The sequence below is a fragment of the Artemia sp. Qi Xiang Cuo genome, chromosome 2, assembly GCF_049724085.1.
Source record: "Artemia sp. Qi Xiang Cuo chromosome 2, ASM4972408v1, whole genome shotgun sequence".
Taxonomy (NCBI): domain Eukaryota; kingdom Metazoa; phylum Arthropoda; class Branchiopoda; order Anostraca; family Artemiidae; genus Artemia; species Artemia sp. Qi Xiang Cuo.
In genome coordinates this window covers 10,836,217-10,860,424 of record NC_142795.1, presented here as the reverse complement: position 1 = coordinate 10,860,424, position 24,208 = coordinate 10,836,217, and the positions used below count along the sequence as shown (strand labels likewise).

The 24,208-nt window shown below is 35.4% G+C and overlaps 1 protein-coding gene across 1 annotated transcript in view; it reads left to right on the top strand.

Annotated features, from left to right (window-relative positions):
* The window catches only part of S6kII (Ribosomal protein S6 kinase II), a 245,358-nt gene that overhangs the window by 36,027 nt on the left and 185,123 nt on the right, over window positions 1-24,208 (top strand). The window contains exon 4 of the mRNA XM_089105528.1: window positions 16,696-16,815. Coding sequence (XP_088961654.1) covers window positions 16,696-16,815 — 120 coding nt within the window. The remainder of the gene's footprint in view (window positions 1-16,695; window positions 16,816-24,208) is intronic.

The following is a 24,208-nucleotide window of genomic DNA, read 5'->3' as shown; positions in this document are numbered from 1 at the left end:
TGCGATTACAGCATCAACAGAAATGGGTAGAACTTTTGCCTGGGTTAAGGAAGGCGGGAGAACCGAATCAAACAATTTTGAGTAAAACGCCTGCACTGCATAATTCACTTTGGAAAATATAACTGAATAGGGGTCAGACCTCGTAGCTACCGGGATGGGGCAATTAAGATTTGCTTAATTATCTAATTTAGCTGAATTAATCACTTTGTCCCATTCATTCTTGCTGGTAGGACAATCTAACCCTTTATATCGGCTTGATCGCAGATGTTTCTTAAACACACGCTTTGTTTTTTTTTCATTTCAAATACATTTCCGGATATTGCCGACCGTTATCAATCCATATACGCAGCCACAATTTGGCTCTATTTTTCACGATTCTCAGTTCAGGGTCACACGACCAGAATGGTTTCCTTGTACTTCTTTTCACTCGCTCATGAACGGACGGCAACCTCCTCACCACATTTAAACACCACACAGTTTGCTTGTAGTACTGTTTCAGTTCATAATTGCTTTTTGTAGAGCGAACACTCTGCTGGAGTAAATGAAAGGTTACACGTAAAGAACCAAAGAGTATGGCCAGGGTTGAAATATATAATGACATATTAGTATTTTTCCAGTTACTCCGAACAAACCATTTAGAGGAAGGGAACCTACCTGGGCTGTACAATTTGTCCTAATCGAAAAGTAGAGCGATAATGGAAGGTGATCAATATCTTGTTAATCTTCGTGGACATACACTGTTGAAGACGCAATAAGCGGGGAACAAATCACATGATCAATATCCGATAAGCTGCTAGAATTATGCACACACGAAAAAGATATATCCTTCGCAAATATTCTGTAATCAGGAAGACTATCAAGAAGGTTCATAGTACGCACAGAATCAAGCTTTATGTCAGTGTTCACATCACCAATGAACATAAATTCGTAGCCCTCCTTGCTTATTCTATGGAGGAGAGTTTTTAAACTTGCACATACTTTGGAGAACTTATTCAGAGATAGTCATATTCTTCCCATCATGTGGCATATATGTATTGAAACGGTTTTCTCTAGTCTTATAGCTAGAAAATGCTCGTCTTAGAAAAACATGACGGAGATAAAAAGCTGAGTTTTTTTTATAATACATGCTAAGCCCCCGGAAGGCCTTCTAGAAGTAGAAATAGCATTTGTTGTGAAAGCAAAGTGATTAGCACTGCGGCACTGGAAATTAACACACGTTCCTGTCAAAAGATGTTCCTGAAAGCATACAATGTCAAACGTACTATACAGTTCATCAATGGTCAGATCCTTGTTTTTTGTCCCATAAATATTAAAAGACACGACTGATACATATAGACATTAATTGGTTTTTGGCAAATTGAGACTTGCAATTATTTTCTGTTTAGGACATGTGAAGCTAAGCGAAACATGATTGCCTCCACAGTTTGCACACTTTGATGACAAATTACAAGGCGAGTCCCTATCGGAGATATGAGGGCCGGCACATCGTGCACATTCTGTTGATACACTGGAACAAGACGACTGGAGATGTTCAGGAGACCGGCAAATGTTACAACAACGAGGAATCGCCTTGAACTCATAAACACTTAGGTTTTTGTATCCTACTTTAAGACTGTATCTCAATGTTTCGGCTCTTGACATTGAATCAGAGAATTCAAGTTTTGCTGCGGTGGATTTCCCTGGCCTAGAGGCGTCAAAAACATCAGGGCAGGAAATCAGGTGGGAAAATTCAAAATCGCTTGGAATTCCCTTCAAGAGGCCATGAAACTTATTGGGATGGACTTTCGCAGAAGAGCCAGTTATCGCTCCAGTTACTGACAAACTGAAATCTTCGGCAACTGACTTATCTATGTTGATAATCAGTTATCAGTGATAATATTGTATATTAAATAAGTTGTTTATAATATACAATGTTGATTAAATTTACACATTAAAAAACTAAACGTTTTTTTTGTTGAAAATGATAAAAGTAGCTGTTTGGAGCATAGCATAAAGTATGATTTATTTACTGCATTCTGTCACTGTCTTGTGTAGGACATGACAGTGACATTTTTACTGACATTTTTACGCTTCATGGATAATTTCAAAAAACCGTTTTAGATGTGATCCTTAGCTATGAAATTGGTAATTTAGTAGCTGAAATTGTAAGCATTGAGCTTTTCTTACTACTACTACTACTAACAACAACTCACTGCAGCACTAAGCCGCCTGAGGCTAACACAGCTATTTCTACTGATGTTTTACTACTGATGACGGTCAATTCATACGTGACCGAAATATCTGGTATTTTTGTGAATTTCTATCACTGTTATCATAATCACTGTCTATTAAAAGGATTTTATCCCTATTTGAACTTTTATTTAAAGCCTCTATTTTTTAACTCTCTCAAAAAGTTCCAATTTTCTTCAAAGCTTTTTGTTTTGCCATAGATGGTTGACCAAAAATGACCATCTTGGCAATCTTACATCCTGCGTATGTAGAACTTCCTAGCCTTTTCAACCTTTCTCTCGTTATAGCCCTAGAAAGTGGGATAGAACCACATTTTCTGTACAGCTTACAGTTTGACATACAGTCAGTCAGAAGGATACCCAAAAGAATCCGTAGACAATTCCACTGAAAAACATCTAACAAACCCTCCTGTGTTTTTCGGAGCGCCTACGTTTCAGAACCACACTTGGCCACTGTCATCAGTGTAGCTTTTAATGTTCTAATCTTGGTTGGCAGACTTATCTTTCTCTTTTTCCAAACCCTTTTCAACTGTAAAAAACACCCTGGGCCTTGGTTATTCCACTTTTAACATGTTTATTGCATCCACCATCTTATCTAATAATACTACCTAGGTAAGTGAAGCTAGTCAGTTGATCGATTTTCTCATTACCTGACATCACCTCCTCACTTGCACTTTTTTCCAGTCTAAGTGACTTTCTCTTCTGAGAAATAGATGAAAAAATCATCCGTTTTCCTAGCATTTTTGTCTAAGATACTCAATTCATTAACATAATCCATTAGTCCAGGAGAGTTTACTTTCCCGTTCGATTCCATGCTCTCCCATTGATTTTCTTGTGCTCTTTAAGACAAAGTCCATCAAAATGATCCATATAAATGGAGAAAGAACACAACCCTGCTTAATTCCTGATTTAATACAGAACCAGCTACAAAGTTCATTTCATACCTTGTCTCATCCTTGTTTCATCCGCAGCAGTGTTATTCTTGTACCTAGCACTAATCATTTTAATGTATTTATCTTGTATACCATACAAGGATAGGATCTTCTCTAAAGCACATCTATCAGTTGATTCAAACGCTTACTTATAATCTGTAAATCTGAGGTCCAAAGGGGTCTGATGACTCAGGCACTTCTGAGCTATAATTGAGAAGTGCCTGTGTTGACCACATTTTCACTCTGAAAAGAGGTTGGCGCACCTCTTTCCTTCCCCTCGTCCCGGCTCCTCTTAAAACTTGTGAAAGTCTAAAAAGTTTCTTAATCCTAATTAATCTCTTGCCTTCAGAAACCAAGCTAATACCTTTATAGTCACTCCTACGACGTTTCTTGTAGAGGGGTTTATTTGAAGTTTTCCAAAAATTGCTAGGCTCTTATCCTTTTTGAAAAATTATATTCAATAATCTTCGGTACTTAATGTCTGACTCCTCAACCACTATATATATATAAAAAAAAACTCATTTACCACACTATCAGTACTTGGGGCCTACTTATTTTTAAATCTTTTTATTACTGTCTCTAATTCTTCCTTGCAAAATAAATTTTCCTCGACTTTCGAAGTTTCACATTTTTTTCCATATCATTTCCTGTAATTTTATCACAGATGAACACACTCTCAAAATGTTCTGCCTATTTCTCTTAAGCTCTTTCCTTATCAATAATTCTGACCTTGTTCCTATCAAACAGTTCGTGGTAACGAACTGTAAGTAAGGAGCGACCCGGCTCAATGGTAACCGAAACTGTAAAAAACGGAATTTTGATACCAATAGACACATCAAAAGAATCAGATTTTAATGCTGATTTCAAATATATAAGTTTTATCAAGTTTAGTTCTACTCACCAACAGTTATGTACCTGAGAATATACGTCGGATTTTTAAAAAAAGGGGAAAATACATTCTAAAAGTTATATAATCTTAGTGAAAGTCACACCATCATATTCACCGTATCAGAGAACCCTACTGCAGGGGTTTCAAGCTCCTGTCTGCAAAAATGTGGAATTTTGCATTTTTTTCCAGAAGAAAGATCACGGATGCGTGTTTATTTGTTTGTTTGTTTTTTTTTTTCCCCAGGGGTGATTGTATCGACCCAGTGGCCCTAGAATGGGAGGGCTCATTCAAACGGAAATTAAAATTTTTATTGCCGCTTATAATTGACACAAAATTGGAGGGCAACTAGGCCCCATCTCACGCCCATTTTTTTCCAAAGTCACCCGATCAAAATTTTGAGATAGCCATTTTTTTCAGCATGGTCGTAAATATGATAACTATGTCTTTTAGGATGACTTGATCCCCCGAAGTACCCGGGGTGAGGGCTGAAAGCTATGAACTTTACCCAATGTTAACATATAGATTTGGTTATTGGGAAGTATACAGACGTTTTCAGAGGGAATTTTTTCTGGTAGTGGGGGGGGACTGGGTCGGGGGTTATGTGGGAGGATCTCACCATGAAGGAAGTTTTCATGGGAGAAGGGACATTGCTATGAAGGGGGCGCCGGATTTCCCAGCATTATTTAAAAAAAATTAGAAATTATATAAAAAAAAAACAAGTTTTTTAACTGAAAGTAAGGAGCAACATCAAAACTTAAAACGACAGAAAACATTACGTATATGATTGGGTTCATCCCCTAGTCAATACCTCGCTCTTTAAGCCAAAGATTATTTAGTACTTTCATAAGAACTATTTATACTAATTAACGGTGTTTGTGATTAAGGGGTCATTTTTAAAGAATTGGAACAAAATTCGTACTTTAGCTTAAAGAGCAAGGTATTGACTAGGGGGCGAACCCTCTAATATACGTATTAAAAATATAAGATTATAGAGGTTCGTTACGTAAGTTAATTCGTAAGTTACGTATATTTATTACTAATAAAAACGTTCGTAAATAAAATTAAACAGGTTTCGAGAAAACCAAATAAAAGTAAAATTAATATTCAATTTTTTTTTTTATTATTCATGTACGGTGAGTAGAAATCAAAACCTGCATTTATTCAAAAGCGTTCAACAATACAAAAAAAAAACAAGTTTTTTTAACTGAAATTAAGGAACGATATTAAAACTTAAAAAGAACAGAAATTATTCCGTATATGAAAGGGGCTGTCCCCTCCACAACGCCTCGCTCTTTACGCTAAAGTTTCACTTTCTCACAATTCTATTTTTTTTTAAACAATGAAAAACTTTAGCGTAAAGAGCGAGGCGTTGAGGATAGGACAGCCCCTTTCATATACGGAATAATTTCTGTTCGTTTTAAGTTTTTACGTCGTTCCTTACTTTCAGTTAAAAAAAACTTGTTTTTTTATTTAATCGTTAACTGGGACATGTGCTCCTCTTATTTTCATATGATCTAGCATTCAAATACTTTTTGTACAAACCCTTCCGTTTCTTAACTGTTCCTGGAAACATTCTCTCAAATTTTCATTCTAGAGTCTACCAATGTCCTACCTTCCCGGAAGGTAGTTAACCCTCCGAAATGTTTATTTTAAATTAACCCTAGACACTACCAGATGGAGATCTTTACTTTTAACATAAAAAACAACACTCCTTTATACTCTAGTATCTTGTATTGGTCCTGCCAATCTTCAGTTTAAAGTAACATAATCAATAAGGTTGTCCGTCTTATTATCGTGTGAATAATATGGCAACTTATTGGCTATTTAATGACGGAATGCTGTATTGGTTATATCTAGATTATCATGCCTAAGAAGTCGGAGCATTTCAGGATACTACGTATTTCTATTTCTACCAACATAAGCATTACAGTTCCTAATAAGGGTAGTAATGTTTTACTACATCGACAGGGGACTAGGTTAAATTATAAGACCTAGAAGAATTGCAGCAGTGGAAGCTAACGAAAAGATTATTTCGCAAGAAAATAGTTAATTTTATATACGTTTTCTTTTGTTTTATCCAATCGCTTCAGTGTTCTATTTGAACTCTAACTAACTTATGTTGCTCAATCACACTAGTATCAATTGTATATATCACAGTTCATATAATTATCCAGTAAGCTTATCGCAGATCATTTCTGGTCTTCGTTCTCGGTGCGAACAAAAAGCTCCTCCCACTTCTTCGTGCAGTTATTAATAGCGGGTTTCCACTTGTGTCCGATTGTTTCGCGTAAAGTGCATTATTCGTAATAGCGGGTTTCTGCTTGTTTCCGATTGTTTCGCATCTGACTTGTCTACCTGTGAAAAGATCTGATGCCGCTTATGTTTCTACGTTCTCTGGAGCACTCGCACCCCGGTCCGGGTTTTTATAATGGGTGAGATAGGGAATGATCATACTGGATAATTATATGAACTGTGGTATTTATACTGTGGTATATATATTCTTAGTTTTAGATTTTATTTAATTTTAGGTTTTATAGATTATTTTAGATTTTATTTTTGTTCTTCGAAGACGCCTTGTTTTATAAAGATAAAACATCCGCGTCGTTTTAGTTTGTCTTTTCTCTCTTTGTTTTTTATTAAAATTCCTTAATAAAAATATCATATTTCTACCTAATATCCTGCTTTTTGTTTCTGTAGCAGCAAGTAAAATTCATCTGAGTCACTACTATCTCCATCAATTGGTTTAAAGGGGCATATAGCCTACTACTATAACTGTGCACATGCACTTTTAGTCATAAAACGAGTAACTAGCATTCTATTATTAATATCTTCCCCATTCATCACCAGCCTACATCCTGTCTATGCATCTCAGCTTACCTGCCTGAGTAAATAAATTCTAAATCGGCCTAATCTCATGTTTTCTATGCCTGCGATATGAGTTTCTGAAATTCATTAATTTAAAAATCAAAATTTTTCCGAGGGAAGTAAAGAGCGAAGTTGAAACTTAAAACGAACAAAAAATATTACTTCACAGCCTATCTAACATATATCAATAAAACTAGTACAAATAAACCAACTAATTATGTTTCCCTATGTTTCTAGGATTATAGAAAACTTGCGCTGTACTGAAAACACAAAAGTCAAGTATAACAAACAGGAATATTGTTTGGGAGTCAAAAATGAGTATGTAGCCTGACAACAATAAACTAATCTTTAAACTTTTTTATAGTCTTACACCAGTTGTGACATCACTCACTTTCAGTATACAGAAATATAGGATTGATTTATCAGGTAGCATTTTGGTCTCGCTAGCTATAATACCAATAGTGAGTAATTTACTATCTTAAATTGTAAGAATTATGCTTAAGTATTACTTGAAATGAAGATCAAATAAAATATAATATGAACTCTGGAAATCCGGTTATTTTCCTCTATACAACAGTAAATTTCAAGCTATGATACAAATTCTAATGCGAGTCCATAGTCCTAATACTATTCAAAAGGATTTTATCCCTATTTTGAACTTTTATTTTATCGTGGTGGTTGAGTATTACACTCACCGAAAACCTAAAAACTTTTCGTGAACGTGCCGCCCAGGATGCTAGAACAAAGATCATTAAAGATAATTTAAACAATAAATTAAAAAAATTAAACAATAAACAGTTAATTAATTAATAAGTTTCAGAGTCATTTCATAAATTTCAGAGTAACCAATGAGGTTATATTCAAATGATCTTCGTTCTAGCGTCCCGGGCGGCACGTTCACGAAAAGTTTTTAGGTTTTTGGTGAGTGTAATACCCAACCGCCGCATCGAATGTACATGAAGGATGGAAAGTTTTTTAGAACTCAGAGGTTTAAGAGGGGATGCAAAATTGAAAGAAAGACATTCTAATTTACCAACGTTAAGCGAAAGACCGATTTTAGTAAAAAAAAAAAAATAAGAAACTTTATGAACCATCTGCGATAGTCTGAGTTTAGACCGACTAATTAGAAGAATATCATCAGCATAAGCAAGATATGAAATATCAATTAACCCAACAAAACACATAACAGAAATATTCTCAAGAATACGAAAAATACAAAACTCAAAAATTCTTGGAGATTTAGCATAGGAAATTTTTCTTTCAAGAGGGCATAGACTAATGCTACCCATTTTCTGTATTTTTTTAAAGTTAATCGCTGATGGTGGAAATTATAGGAAGGACGTAGAAAGGGGCGTAATTTGATATGGGGCAGAAGGAGGCAACTGCCCCCGCTAGACCCAAGTTTGCCCCCTCCCCAAACCCTCATTTCGCCCCCAGCTGAAATTTAGTTTCTGCAAAAAAATCTTGTCAAAACTAAGATAAGTCTTCATAATTCAATCATCAAGAGAAACAGGTCATTTTTCTTTAGTATATCTTTGCCTCTATGGTAATATACGACTCATTTTTCCATTTTCACTATTATTTTCACTTGATTTGGGAAATTTGGATCCAACTTTGCCCTCCCCCTCCCTCAGGATTTTGACGAAATTACGCCACTCACGTAGATATGAGCAATATCTTTTATATGAGCTATCAAAAATCTGTCTAGATACATGCAATACCAATGGGTCCAATAACAATACGCTCACACCAATACGTGTGATATAAATACGCCCGATACCGATACAGTGTGCAGCCCTTTCTCCAGGGACTGTGGAGGGTCGTATCATCACCGAAACTAAAGATATTTGACCTTTGAACTATGTTAAACAATATGACTATCTCAAAATTGTGATTGGATGATTTTGGGGGGAAGGGGCCTTAGGGAGGGGGGCTAGTTGCCCTCCAATGTTTTTGGTCACTTAAAAAGGACACTAGAAAATTTAATTTTCGTTCGAATGAGCTACTATACATCTCTCTATGATGTTCTGGTCACCCCCTAGCCCTGCTAAAAAAAAAACAAAAAAAAAAAAAAAAAACGGGACACATCAGTGCTAGAACAAGGAAAAACGCATTTTCTTTGCTGTACAAGGAGGGGGACTGTAATCTCTCTGTAGAAGGTGTTTGACCATGGTGATTCCAATGGTACACTTTTCATTTTGATCTGACGCCCTTTTCGAGGGTTTTAGGCTATTTTTTCGAAATCATCATAAACTTCTTCTCGCAATAAACTTTTATTTTTAAGACGAACCAAAATAATTGTCACCATTCGTCAATCAGTGTCAGATGGGAATTTCTTTCCACTAGATAGTTTTTTCCTAAACATAATTTTTGACTTTTCATTCTGACCGTGTTAAAGAGTTTATAGCAAATTCTACCAACGGACTAATGAGATTTACTAAGGGGGCTAGGAGGGGAGTATAAGGGAAGGGCCCCTTGTAAATCTCCAGTAAAGGCTTTTGAAACATAATTATTACAATGGTACCGTTTTATACTTCGAAGCTTTTCAACTTAAGAAGTGGCACAAAAGGTGTCGTTTTTGTGCTATTTGGAACTTACGAATGGCAAAACTGATTTAAATCACGTAAATATGAGCAATAGCTTTCAAATCAGTCATTAAACACCTCTCTAAGAAGTTCTGGCAGCCCACTAGCCCCTAGCTTTTGCACTTGAGACATGGCATCAATAGTGCCATTTGGCAGTTGCAGGTAGTGGAATGTATAAATCAAACGTAGATATGAGAAATAGCTTTAATCTGAGCTATTAAACATCTGTCTACGATGGTTTTCTAGCCGGTTAGCCCCACCCATTGAGAAATGGCACTTAATGTGCCATTTTTGTGCAATGTGACACTTGCAGATCGTGGAATTAATGAAAATCACGTAGATGTGAGAAACAGCTTTTGAATGAGCCATTAAGCATCTCTCTATTATGTTCTGGTAAACCCCTAGCCCTGAAAAAAAAGAAGAAAAAGTGGTTTTTCTTGTTTTTCAAGTTTGGGGACTGTAATTTCCCTGAATAAGGTTTTCGACTATGCTGATGCCAATGGTAGGCTACACCTTTCATTTTGATCTGACGCCATTTTTGAGGGGATTCTGGCTTTTTTCGAAATGACCAAAAAATTCCTTTTCCCAATAAACTTTGATTTTTAATACGAACGGAAATAAAAGTTACTATTCCTGAATCAGCGTCAGACGGCAATTTTTTTCACTAGGCAGTTTTTTCTAAACGCGTATTTTAACTTTTGGTTACTATGGGCCGTGGTTCGCTCTTTACTAGGTTGCAGCTGCCTTTGCAACCATGATAACAAGTTCAGTTCAAAATGTCTGAAATTGTCAGTCAAAATGACAATGTTTTTAACGTTTTAACATTACAAGTTGCAATTATCTTATTATTTAAATGGTTGAAATTATATGGGCTCAGGAAAAGCGATGGTCTCAAAGGAGTGGAGGGCAGGAACCAGAACATCTTCTCTTAAGCTTTTATCGCTGATTAATTATTTATTTTCTTTGATTATCTTTGGATCCACAGAAGATATAACAATATAGATAAGCAGACACTACTTCCTGGATTTAGGAGGCATATGTGTCTGGAACGTGCCCAACCCCTTAACAGTTCTTTGTGATAAAATTAATTTTAGTTTTTGCTTTTCCCGAACGAGGTTGAATTAATTAATTATATTTATCTATATTAATTAATGTTTTTACTTTTATAACTTTAATAAATCAAATAATATTAACATTTTTATCACTAAATATTAGTATATGTATATTAAACTGACAATGCACTTTCATTTGTATTTTTTCAGTAAAGTACAAATTTTGTTCTGACCTTGGGAAGGCATAGGAGTTTTGCGCCCAACTTATCTTAATTTCTGCTCGTTTTGAGTTTGACTCGGTTAATTATTGTAATTTCTGTTCGTTTTGGGTTTCATTTATTTATCAATGCTGATTTGTGGTAGTTCCACGCTTGGTAGATTATTTGATTTTAGTTTTGCTCATTTTTTGTTTAATGGAGTTCTTTACTTTTCTTTAAAAAACTTATTTTGTGGAAAAAGTTTTTTTAATTAACTTCTGTTCGTTTTATATTGACATAGTCTTTTCAGGGAAAAAGAAAATAATACTTTAAATCTTTTCGTTTTTTAAGACTTTATAGTTTGGCCTGCTATTTGTATGCCGGAGAAAAAATTTCAGCAGTTTTTAACAGCATACACCCTTTTAAAAATCTGGACACGAATAGTACTGTTTGGCTGAACTCCTACTTCCTCGCCATGGTCGATCCCTCAATAAATATACACCAGACGTGATGCTTTCCTACCGAGGGAATCCTGTGGTCCAAGTAAAAAAGGGTGCTCGACAAGGATCAGTCACATCTCCTTGTGCCTTTAATAGTTGTATTATTGAACCACAGTCTACTATCGAGACAACATGCATAGCTCGTGGCATAGACGTTACAATGATAGCTTACGCCGATGACATTCTGAACCCCAGCCGCACAGTGGCAGGTACAGAGACCACCTTCTCCACACTACAATCAAATTACAGTCGTATTGGTCTTGAATTTAACCCACAGAAGTCGGATATTCTTCTGTTCAACTGGCGCCAAGAAGATGTCTCGTCTCTGAGGCTGGGAGAACTGTCTGTAACCCCTGTCTCGAAAATTATTTACCTTGGTTTACCAATTGGAAAGGATCTAAGAACTATCCGCTCCCTTCTTATTGATCATCTCCGTAAACGCCTGGCTTTTGCTTACAGTAGAGTAGTCTCATCTAAAATTCGGTACAAACGTTTAATTCTGGCTCGACTTTATAACGCAGTATCCCTTCCCCATTTCCTGTATATAAGCCCGTTTTGGAGAATTTTTCCCAAGCCAGAGAAAAGAAACCTCAGATCCACGTTTTTTAAGTATGCGAAGTTCTTGTTGCGGCTCCCGCCGTGGACAAGAAATTCGCGCCTTGTTAAAAATTTTAAAATTGCGGACCCAACGGTAGCTATAATTGAACAAATTAAACGGTACAACGAGAAAATCTCTTCCCACCCTTGGTACCGTTTGCTAAGGCAGTAAATCTCTGTCCATTTAATTTTGTTTGCAAATCTCTTGTCATATTTAGTCTTTTTACCGCCTTGTATCACATTTAGACTAGTTGATTGAGTCCGTTGATAATGAATTGAAGTTGTCAAATATTTTGCTGTAGGTTAGGTTAGTTGAATTGAAGTTATCAATCATATTGCTTATGTTTCTTCAGTACTTGGGAGTTTAAAAAGTAAAATTTTTTACGTACCTGCAGTGCAGTGTATAATTGAGTTTTTGTTTCTCGTCTTTGTTATTTGTTCGATTATGTGTAATGTGTTGTAATTTATTTTGTGTGTGTGTTTTTTCTTTTTTAGTGATACTCCGTCTTTTGTACCTTTTTTTGACGGGTAATAAATAAATAAATAAATAAATTTTAATATTTTTCCTAGCTGACTTGAAATGGAAAACATGATGCAATTCGCAAAAAAATCTCTATGTTTTCTTTAATGGGTTTCATGCACCTACGCTATTTGAATTTCTTTAAATCTTAAGGGTAATTATAGCTCTAGAAATCGGAACCTAACACCCTCAGCCATTCTTGGGAAACCGCTGAGATGCCTTATTGGGAATTAATATTATCACAGTGCATTTTAATCTAATATTAAGTCAACATCTAGTTTTTAAACATATAAAAATTGGATTTGAGGAAGACTAAAATCTATTCTATAAATCATATACAACAACTTTCTATACAAACCTTATATGCCCCTGAGGTATAACATACAACTCTTGGACTGAGAGTTCTAAGGGTGATATCATCCTAAAAGACCTCATTTACAAAACTTTTAACAAAATTGAACAAAATGGATATCTCAAAATTTTAATTGGATGAGTTTGGGATAATTGTGGGCGTGAGGGGGGCGTTAGTCGCTATCCAATCCCTTTCAAATATTAAAAAGGCAGTAGCCCTTTCAATTTCCAATTGAATGAGCCTTTTTGAAGTTTCTCCGACAACTCTTTCAATAAAAACTTTATATGCCCCCAGAGCATAACTTACAACCCTTGCCCTGAGGGCTTTGGGGGGAGGGTTTGTCATTCTTAAAGACCTAATTTCCAAAACTTTTAACTACGTTGAATAAAATGGCTGTCTAAAAATTTTGATTGGATGTGTTTTGGGAAAAGGTGGGCGAGAGAGGGGGGTTAGTTTCCCTCAAATCACTTTTGACTATTAAAAAGGGTACTAGTCCTTTGAATTTCAAATCGAATGAGCCCTTTTTCAAGTTTCTATGACAAAGATTTCAATAAAAACCTTATATGCCCCCAGGGCATAACTTATAATCCTTGCTCTGAGGGTTGTGGGTGAGTCTCCTCCTTAAAAATATATTTTCTATCTGGAAATAAACAACCCTGAACAAAATGGCTATGTCAAAATTTTTATTGGATGTGTTTGGGTGTGAATAATGGGTGTGGGGGGGGGGGGGCGAGTTGCCCTCCAATCCCTTTCGACCACTAAAAAGGACACTAGCCGTTTGAATTTCCAGTCCAATGAGCTCTTATTGAAGTTTATACGACAACACCTTCTATAAAAACCTTATATCCCCCCAGGGCATAACTTAAAACCCTTGCCCTGAGGGATGTGGGGGAGTGTCCTCCTCAGAAACATATTTTCTATCTGGAAATCAACTACGCTGGACAAAATGGCTAACTCAAAATTTTGATTGGATGTGTTTGGGGGAATGAAGGGCGTGAGGGGGGGGGGGGCTAGTTGCACTAAAATCACTTCTGACTATTAGAAGGGGTACTAGCGCTTTGAATTTCCAATCGAATTAACCTGTTTTGAAGTTTCTAAGACAACGCATTCTTTAAAAGACTTATATAAGCCCAGGGCAGAAATAAAAACCCTTGCCCTGAGGGATGTGGGGGAGTGTATTCCACAAAAAAATATTTTCTATCTGGAAATCAACTACGCTGAACAAAATGACAATCTCAAAATTTTTATTGGGTGTGTTTGGGGGAATGATGGGCGTGAAGGAGGGGGCTAGTTGCGCTCCAATCACTTTCGACTATAAAAAAGGGTACTAGCGCTTTGAATTTTCAATCGAATGAGCCTGTTTTGAAGTTTCTACGACTACGCCTTCTATAAAAATCTCATATGCCCCAGGGCATAACACAAAACCCTTGCCCTGAAAGTTGTGGGGGAGTGTCCTCCTCAAAAACATATTTTCTATCTGTAAATCAACTACGCTGAACGAAATGGCTATCTCAAAATTTTTATTGGATGTGTTTGGGGGAATGATGGGCGTGGGGGGAGGGCTAGTTGCCCTCCAATCACTTTCGACTATTAAAAAGGGTACTAGCCCGTTGAATTTACCATCGAATGAGCCTGTTTTGAAGTTTCTACGACAACGCCTTCTATAAAAACCTTATATGCCCCCAGGGTATAACTTAAAACCCTTGCTCTGAGGGTTATGAGGGAGTGTCCTCCTCGAAAACATATTTTCTATCTGGAAATCAAGTACGCTGAACAAAATGGCTATCTCAAAATTTTGTTTGGATGTGTTTGGGGGAATGTTGGGTATGGGAGGGGGGGCTAGTTGCCCTCTAATCACTTTCGACTACTAGAAAAGGGTACTAGCCGTTTGAATTTCAAATCGAATGAACCTTTCTTCAAGTTTCTACGACAATACATTTTATAAAAACCTTATATATCCCAAGGGCATAACTTAAAACCCTTGCCCCGAGGGTTGTAGGGAAGTGTCCTCCTCAAAAACATATTTTATTTGTGGAAATCAACTACGCTGGACAAAATGGCTATCTAAAAAATTTGATTGTATGGGTTTGGGGGAATGATGGGCGCGGGGGGGGGGGGGCTAGGTGCGCTCTAATTACTTTAGACTATTAAAAAGGGCACTAGCCCTTTGAATTTCCAATCGAATGAGCCTTTATTGAAGTTTATACGACAACACCTTCTATAAAAACCTTATATGCCCCCAGGGCATAACTTAAAACCCTTGCCCCGAGAGTTTTGGGGTTAGTGTCCTCCACAAATAGATATTTTCTATCTGGAAATCAACTACGCTGAACAAAATGGCTATCTCAAAATTTTGATTGGATGTATTTGGTGGAATGATGGGCGGTGGGGGGGAATAGTTGCCCTCCAATCACTTTCGACTACCAAACTGGGCGCTAGACTGTGAGAGTCTCAATCGAACTAGTATTTTCTGAAACTTCCACGACATCCCCATCTGGAAAAACCTTAGTTGCTCCCAGGGGATAAACTAATATCCTTGTCACTTGGGTTATGGGGGAATATCCTCTTCAATGACATATTTTCTATCTGGAAATAAACTATGCTGAACAAAATGGCTATCTCAAAATTTTGATTGGATGTGGTTTTGGGAATGATTGGCGGGGGGGGGGGGGCTAGTTGCCCTCGAATACTTTCGACTATTAAAAAGGGCACTAGCCACTACATGTTCCAATCGAATGAGCCCTTTTCGAACTTTCTGCGACAAATCCTTCGATACGAAGTGCCCGGGTATGGAGAAAAAAAAACAAAAACAACACATTCTGCCCACATCGTTCTTTACTTAGGCAGCGCTAGTGCGCTGCCTATGATGCTGGAACTTCAACAGCATGAATTCGGTTGAAACTCATCTTTTATAATATAATGTAAGAGATTTGCTATTTTTCAGCATCATGCCTGTGACCTCACAAGTTTTTTATGTGCTTTTCTACAAAATTAATGCGCTGTCCGAATTGCCCTTTTCTGCAAATCGCAGCATATGCGAACTAAAGGTATGGAAGATTTGTTGTTGTTGAGTTTTTGCTTTTTCTGAATCATAATATAGCTAGTGTGTACAACACAGGTGGGTTAAGAATGTGTAGAAAGGTAACTATCGTGCCCTTTTTGCAAAAGTGGGCTTTCTTCTCGGTTCAGTGTTAAGAAAAATAGAAAAAAAACAAACAAATAAATAAAGCAATTTCAATTGCTAATTTCATTGAAACGCTTAACTGTGTTTAGTTGGATAACGCTAGATGGCGTAGTCTGCTAAAACTGAATTTCTCGTTTTTGCTTGTCATCACCCTCCCTATTCAAAAATTCAGGTTGGCCCTGATTCAATTTTTGAAACTGCGTCCTTGAAGTACCGTGGACTCGCATTCAGAACCTCGATTTGAGCAGCAAGGTCACTAACAATAAATGTGTTGAGAGAGATGTTGAGAAAGTCTATGGACGTTTTTCTAGAGTTAAAGGTTAATTTGACAAAAAATACTTGGTCGGCTTTGTAACTCGTTTTTTGCTCCCCGTGTATTTTTTCTGGTGCCATTATGGAAGTTTTTTACCACGTCAGGACGTCAGCAAATTCGATGTCTTTTTCAAATTTTGTAAGTATTTTCTGTGTGTTCCTATTTGGTCTCGTAACAGTTACATCTCCAAATGTTATGGAGTTGTTGAGATATGTGAAAAGATGGATGTTTTAGGATGCAGATTCAGACAGCAATCTGAGTCAGTCGTAGATTTTCCGTTGGGGTGTATTAATCGTTTGTGCGTCATTGTTAGTGTATTTTTCAGTGTTTGTGATGATAAGTGTTTTTACTATGTGCTTCTCTAAGTGCATTTTTGTATGTATTGAGGGTTCATATAAATTATTATGATTATTTTAGTCTGTTTCATAATTTTAGCTACATATGTCATACTTAATTTTAATTATTTTCTTTTGCATGGCAGGAAAATATTGACGGAGAGCATGAATATAATCTTGAAGATGTTACTGCGGATGGACATGAACGAGCAGAGTCATCTCACTTTGAGTTGCTCAGAGTTTTAGGACAGGGATCTTTTGGCAAGGTAATTCAACCTGAATATGATGCTGATATCCGAACAGGATAATAATTTGTGTTAGGTTACTGTTTGTCGATCTTGGGATTGGGGGAGGGCAAGGAGGAATCTGGGGGGTTGGGGGATTATTTTCCCAGGCGCAGGTATACTGCAAGCAGAGGGTTATTTTAAAAATAAAATACTGTGGAAATTTGCTGAGAAAGATCTTTTTTCTGTCAAAACGAGTTTATTTGATAACAAAGATTTGTTTCGGAGTTGGGCATTATCAAAAAGGTTTGTTCCCGAAAACTTAAGAATTATATTATATGAGTTAACCAAGTTACCAAGGAAAATATATTGAGTGTTTCATTTCTACTGATATAATTCACCGATCTGGAAATGCTGGGAGATTCCACAGCATTTGAATATGCTTATTTTTGTTTTATATTGTCTATTGAATATGTTTATCTTTGTAATTTTCTTATTTTTCTTTTTTACTCTGCTGTGTCTGTGTCTATTATGGGCAACAAATAAAAAATAATAATAATAATGTTAAAAACTGTACTTTTAGACATACCCACCTATACTTTTAGCCAAGCTGATTATAATCCACTGTTAGCCATGCCCACCTTTCACCTAATTTGAAAGGGGAGGGTCTTTTTTGAGAGGGGGGAGGTCTTCTTTTCTTCTTTGTTTTTGGGGGAGGGTTTTTTTTGGAGGGGGGGGGGCACAGGCTTTTTTGTGCTTTCAATATAATAGACTGAGAATCTTTGCATACGTATGTATGTATCGGATTAACGATACTTCTTCACTACTAAGGTTTTTGTGTCGGCTCTACAGTGTGTTGCTGCAGTTGAATTATAACTCTGGGCTCCAAATTACCAAGCTGAGATCAAACCCGCTGCGCCAAAACATGAAAAATCTTTTTATGTTTTCGAATCAAAGAAATGGTATTTGCCTAACTTTCCGCTAAAAAGTTTTAAGTGTGGTAGGACTAACTGCTTGAGCTTTGTTTTTTCTTTACACCAAGACATGACTCTCGGCTCGTTACTGAGTAAGGCCTACGCTTTTTTCGCCCCAATTCAGAACTGCGCTCGTTGTAATTATGTTTTGTTTTGCATCGAGTCTATAGCTTTGGCTTAGCCTGTTGATATATTCGTGAAGAAAGGACCATTTGCATAATAAGAAGCCCTTGCCGCTAGGACTGTGTGAATTATGTTTTTGTTGGAGGCACATTTTTTGGACCTTTCAACCCTTTTAGGTGAAATGATGGCCTCTAAATTTTGAGCCATTCACATGGAGAGGGGGAGGGGATAAAGTGTCATTGGAGGTTTGGTTGCCCTTGGTACCTTTTGACCGTGGAAAAGGTTCTAGTATTGTCCAAATACTATTGTATATACTCGTTATTTATTTATTTATTCATCTATGTTATATTCTTAACCGAAAATTGAATTTTATTTAGATTCTAGGTTTTCAGAGGACGGCCAAATTGACGCCCTTAATTTGAATGTTTACCACTATATCACCTGTTTCGTTAGTTTTTGAGAATTTTTTTATATTTGATATATATATTGATATATATATATATATATCATAAATATATATATATATATAGTATAGGTGAATGAGCTATATCATATATATATTCCATTTATTATATGCAAAGTTTCTAGGGGAAAATAAATTATACATGGATGACGCATTGCTCTTCACTAAGTCAATTCAACCATGTTGACTTTGATTTTGACAAACACTTCATGTTAAAAGTTTAAAAACCGGTTGGAAGAGTTTTACAAAATGATGTCTCTAAACTGCTGGCAAGAGGGGAGTCATGCATAAAGCTTAGAAACAGAATATTTGCGTAAAGCCTTGTAAATTCATGAGGAGTCTCCATGAAACAATTCCTAGGACTTTAATTTCCGTGGTGAATAGAATGAAGTGTAAAATAATTAACTACAGAGATACTTGAAGTTGTCTGCTTGCTGCTTTTTCTGTTTGTAATATTCTGTTTGTAACAGATTGCCAGAAACTGTCCTTTTCGAGCAACCAAACGAAAAGCAGGCTGTCCCCGAATGGAGTGGAAGAGGTCGTAAGAGAGAATTTTAAGGAAATTGGAACTTCTTGGGAGAGTATAAAGAAGGAAGCTTTGAATAGATTGGGATGGAAGAGGAGCGTGCGCAGCTGTTTAGACCTTAGGTGGCTTGGTGCGGCAGTTGTTAGTAGTAGTAGTAGTTCTCAGATTTCCCGCAATGGTTGCAAAAAATGTATATATATATATATATATATATATATATATATATATATATATATATATATATATATATATATATATATATATATATATATATATATATATATATATATATATATATATATATATATATATATATATATATATATATATACATATATATATACTATATATATATATATATATATATATATATATATATATATATATATATATATATATATATATATATATATATATATATATATATATATAAAAAAATATATATATATATATATATATATAAAAATATATATATATATATATATATATATATATATATATATATATATATATATATATATATATATATATATATATATATATATATATATATATATATATATATGCATATCTATTCAGTTGAAAAAACTTTTTTTTTATTTAACTTCTGATCGTTTTTCGAGTAATACCGGTAAATCGAGAAGAATTACCTCCCTCACGGGAGTATTTTTCGTGGAAAGTTGCTTGCTTCATCGTTTTAATTCTGTTAATGATGATGATGCAAAATAATGAGAAGACTTATGGTTTGGATTAATTAAAGAAATGTTTTAAAGAAAAAAAATCTCTAAAAAAAGTAAAGAGCCATATTAAAACTTTAATAGGACCAAGAACAAAGACATTTAATATTAATTCAGACCTGATTAATTCAAACTTAAAAAAAACCCAGAATTTTCAACAAATAAGAGTAGTCCCGGTCAAGGTTTTAAATAAGTGCAATAAGAGCAACAAGGTTTTTAAATAACACCCCACGGGGGGGGGGGGTCACGATTAAAGTTACACCATGGAATTCAGCATGCTAGAAAGCCCTATTGCAGAAGCTTCAAACCCTATCTACAAAAATGCGAAATATTACGTTTTGTCCGCAAAGAATGATCACAGAGCCGAGTTAATTTTTTTTTTCAGGGTGGTCGTAACGAATCAATGGACCCCCCTACCACCTACCATCTACCACCCTTTAAAAGGCTTGAGCAATCATTTGCCGGTTTCATACAAACAATATGTATTTTGATCCGTGTGACTTTATTTGTCAAAACATCAACATCAAAAAAAGAAAGAAAATCATGATAATGATCAAGATCAAAATGTTAAAAGTAAAATGTTAAACAATAAAGTTAAAACGCTATAAGTTAAAATGTTAAAAAGTAAACACAAAAAATTATTAGAATAAATGCATCTGTGGCGATCAATTTAATTTTACTATTTTAAAGCCTATTTCTTTGTGTCAAACTTTTCGTTTTATTTATTTCATTCAATGATGATGCCCATTAAAGTTTTCATCAATCATTGATGACTCATTAAAGTTTTTAAAATGAATATTTTTAATTTTTGAAACAATCTGTTTAGTTTGTCCGGCAACATTTTAAATTGATCAATATTTTACTAAATAATACTTACAATATCTTACTAAATATTTTACTCTTAATGGTTTCACCTTGTCAATAATACTCATACATATATTTAAAGATGATAAAAATTAAGAATTCATAGATGAAAGGGTTAAGAAACCATGACACTGACTCTGTCAATAATCTGTCAATATCAATGATGGGCATCAATGATGATGCCCATCATTGATGCCTCATTAAAGTTTTGAAAATGAATATTGTTTATCTTTTAAACAATCTGTTTAGTTTGTCCGGCAGCATTTTAAATTGATCAATATTTTACTAAATAATACTTACAATATCTTACTAAATATTTTACTCTTAATGGTTTCACCTTGTCAATAATACTCATACATATATTTAAAGATGATAAAAATTAAGAATTCATAGATGAAAGGGTTAAGAAACCGTGACACTGACTCATTCTGTCAATAATCTGTCAATTTCCCGTATCAATGATGATGCCCATCATTGATGCCTCATTAAAGTTTTGAAAATGAATATTGTTTATCTTTTAAACAATCTGTTTAGTTTGTCCGGCAGCATTTTAAATTGATCAATATTTTACTAAATAATGGACTGAAATCAGTGAAAAATCGAGCAAAACTACTGCTTCGAATATGGGTAGTTTGGGGCTGGCCTTTTCGAGGCCAAGTGTTTGAAATTAAGCGTAAAACTTAAATCGAGTTCAAACGTTACCTCTGAAGTGTCAGTTATAGAGGATCGGAATTTCCAAAATGTGTTTTCTTCCGGGCATAAGCACTAACGTGCAATTTTTAGTTCTATAAACTCTGCAGTTCATTCTCATTTTTATAGCCTTGTTTCTAAACTCTTGCCTCGGCATATAATGCAGGGTTATGTTTTTATCGTGTCCTACAGTCCTGTTAAAAATGGTCTAGATAGGCTGAAGTCCAAGTCGATTGAATTAGATGGTGTTAGTGTTTTTCACCTTTGTGCTTACTGTGCGTTTCTTGTATCTCACTTGCAGCTTCTTTTCCAAAAGCCTTTTTCTTCTTCTTTACCTACCAAATTCATTTCTATGTGGGACTCTTGCGTCTATTCCTAAGCTCGGGAAAACCCCTCTTGAGTGCAGATCTGATCACCCTATTACAGTTCTTAAATGAGAACAAGTTTTTTCAATTGAAAGTAAGGAGCAACATTAAAACTTAAAAGCGAACAGAAATTACTGCGTATAAAAAGGGGGATGCCCCCTCCTCAACACCTCGCTCTTTACGCTAAAGTTTTTTAGTACTTTAAAAAAGACGTCTTATTGTTCTAATTAAACGGCCCTTGTGTTTCAGGAGTCATTATTAAGGAATTGGGGCAAAATTCAAACTTTAGCGTAAAGAGCGAGGTGTTGAAGAGGGGGCAGCCCCCTTTATATACGTAATAATCTCTGTTCGTTTTAAGTTTTAACGTGGCTCATTACTTTCAGTTGAAAAAACTTGTTTTTTTAATGTAATTTCTGACCTTTTTTAAATAATGCCAGGAAATCTGGCCCCACCTCCACGAAGAAACCCCCTCCCCATGGAAAAATCCTCTGGACAATTCAATCCCGGTGAAAATTTACCCCGGACAATTACTCTTAACCACTCCGCGCGTAAAATTGAGACGGAAAAGAGAAAGCAAGGCATAAAAAGAATTTTCTATAAGAATTCTGGCAAATTTCACCAATGTATAATTTCCTCTGACAAGTTCACTTCCTGGGAACTTCCCTCCCCATAGATTTTCCCGTGGAAAAAAAAAACAGGAGAAAATTTGTCCCCCGCACCCGAAAATGTATGCCTACATCCCAATAGCAAATACTATGCGCAAACAATGGGCAAATTTTATAACTTATAGACCTTTCCCCTGGGGCTGGGGGGGTCATGTTATAACCAAATACATCGTTATTGGACCTTTCAACTATGATGAATAAAATGACTACCTCAAAATTTTGATCGGACGATTTTTGGGAAAAAGGAGCGGGGAGGGGGCCTAGTTACCCTCCAATTTTTTGGTCACTTCAAAAGGGCACTATAATTTTTAATTTTCGTTTGAATGAGCCCTCTCCCGATATTTTAGGACCACTGGGTCGGTATGATCACCCCTGAAAAAAAAACAACAAACAAATAAACACGCATCCGTGATTTTTCTTCTGGCAAAAAATACAAATTCACATTTTTGAAGATAGGAGCTTGAAACCTACACAGTAGGGTTCTCTAGTACGTTGAATCTGACGGTGTGATTTTCATTGAGATCAGTTAACTTTTAGGAGCTGTTTCCCCCTTTTTTCAAATATCAGGAAAAAATTTTCAGGCTCGTAACCTTTGATGAGTAAGACTAAGCTTAATGAAACTTATGTATTTGAAATTAGATAAAAAACCAGTTCTTTCGATATATTTATTGGTATAAAAATTCCGCTTTTTAGAGTTACGGTTACTATTGAGCCGAGTCGCTCCTTACTTATAGTTCGTTACCTCGAACTGTTTGAGATGGAACCTTTTCAAAATTTTGAATAGGTTTTACTTCCGTCGATAACACAGTGCACTGAAAAAGGTTCTAATCAATTCAGTTTTGAATCTCGTGTTTGATATCAACAAGCCCACCATGTCCTGATTTCGTTGCTGTGTGATCCACAGTCTCGTGGGATTTTACACGTTGGACTTATCCAAAGCATTTGATAGTATTTGCCATGCCCAAGTATGGCACACGTTGACTGTTTTTGGCATTAACCTCTCAGTAGTTTAAGTATTCCATTTTGGGATAGAAATTTGTGTCTTAAGTTAAAGTAAAGCTCGGGGTTTTCAGAGAATATCCCTGTCAGATCTGGTATTCGTGAGGGTGGAATGTTACCACTTTTTATGTTCAATGCTTGTATGCACAATTTGCTCAGGAAAATTGAGCCTACGTGTCCTTTTTTTTCTTCTGACGCATCGTATATTTCCTATGCCGGTGATCTTTCAGTTATAAGCCGTACTTAGAATCAGATTAGCGTCCTCTATTAAACTGATTTCTCAGATGTCTCTGTGCATCGGTCTTTCATTGAATATAGAGAAGTGTGAATATTTGGTTTTCATATATAATTCTGTATCATATGTTTCATATATAAATTTGAATTCTAGCCTTTTTTCTATTCGTTTTGTTTCACGGATATGGTGGCTAGCAATCCATGCTTGTACAAGTATATCAGCCTTGCATATTCAGCTTCTTAGTGGTGTCAAAGATAAGCAAAGTCAGCTACGCTAAGATAGTTTTAAACCGCGGTCGATACTCTTAGTAGGCTTTTGCTAAAATATATTCAAGTTTTTCTGATCATCCTGTTTTGTTTTTTTGTGGGTGTTTACACACTTAAAAAAAGTGTGCGAGAGGTTCTCATACTTTATTTTAGATATTAATTAAGAAAACTTTTTCCACAGAACAAGTTTTTCAAAAAAAAGTAAAGAACTCCATTAAACCAAAAATGAAAAAAATATAGAACCAAATAATCTACCAAGCAACAAGCATACACTTTACTGAAAAAAATTTCAAATGAATGTGCAGTGTTAGTTTAATATACATATGCTGATATTTATTCCTTAAAATCCTAATTAATTTTTGATTTCTTAAAGTTATAAAAGTGAAAACATTAAACATTTTTTTTTTCAGTAAAGTAGAGACATAGACATTTTTACTTTATCAAAAAAAAAAAATTCAGCAAAAATCAGAAATAACTAAAAAACCACATTAAGATTAAAAAAAAAATCCTGTTGGTGGCTGTATCTTC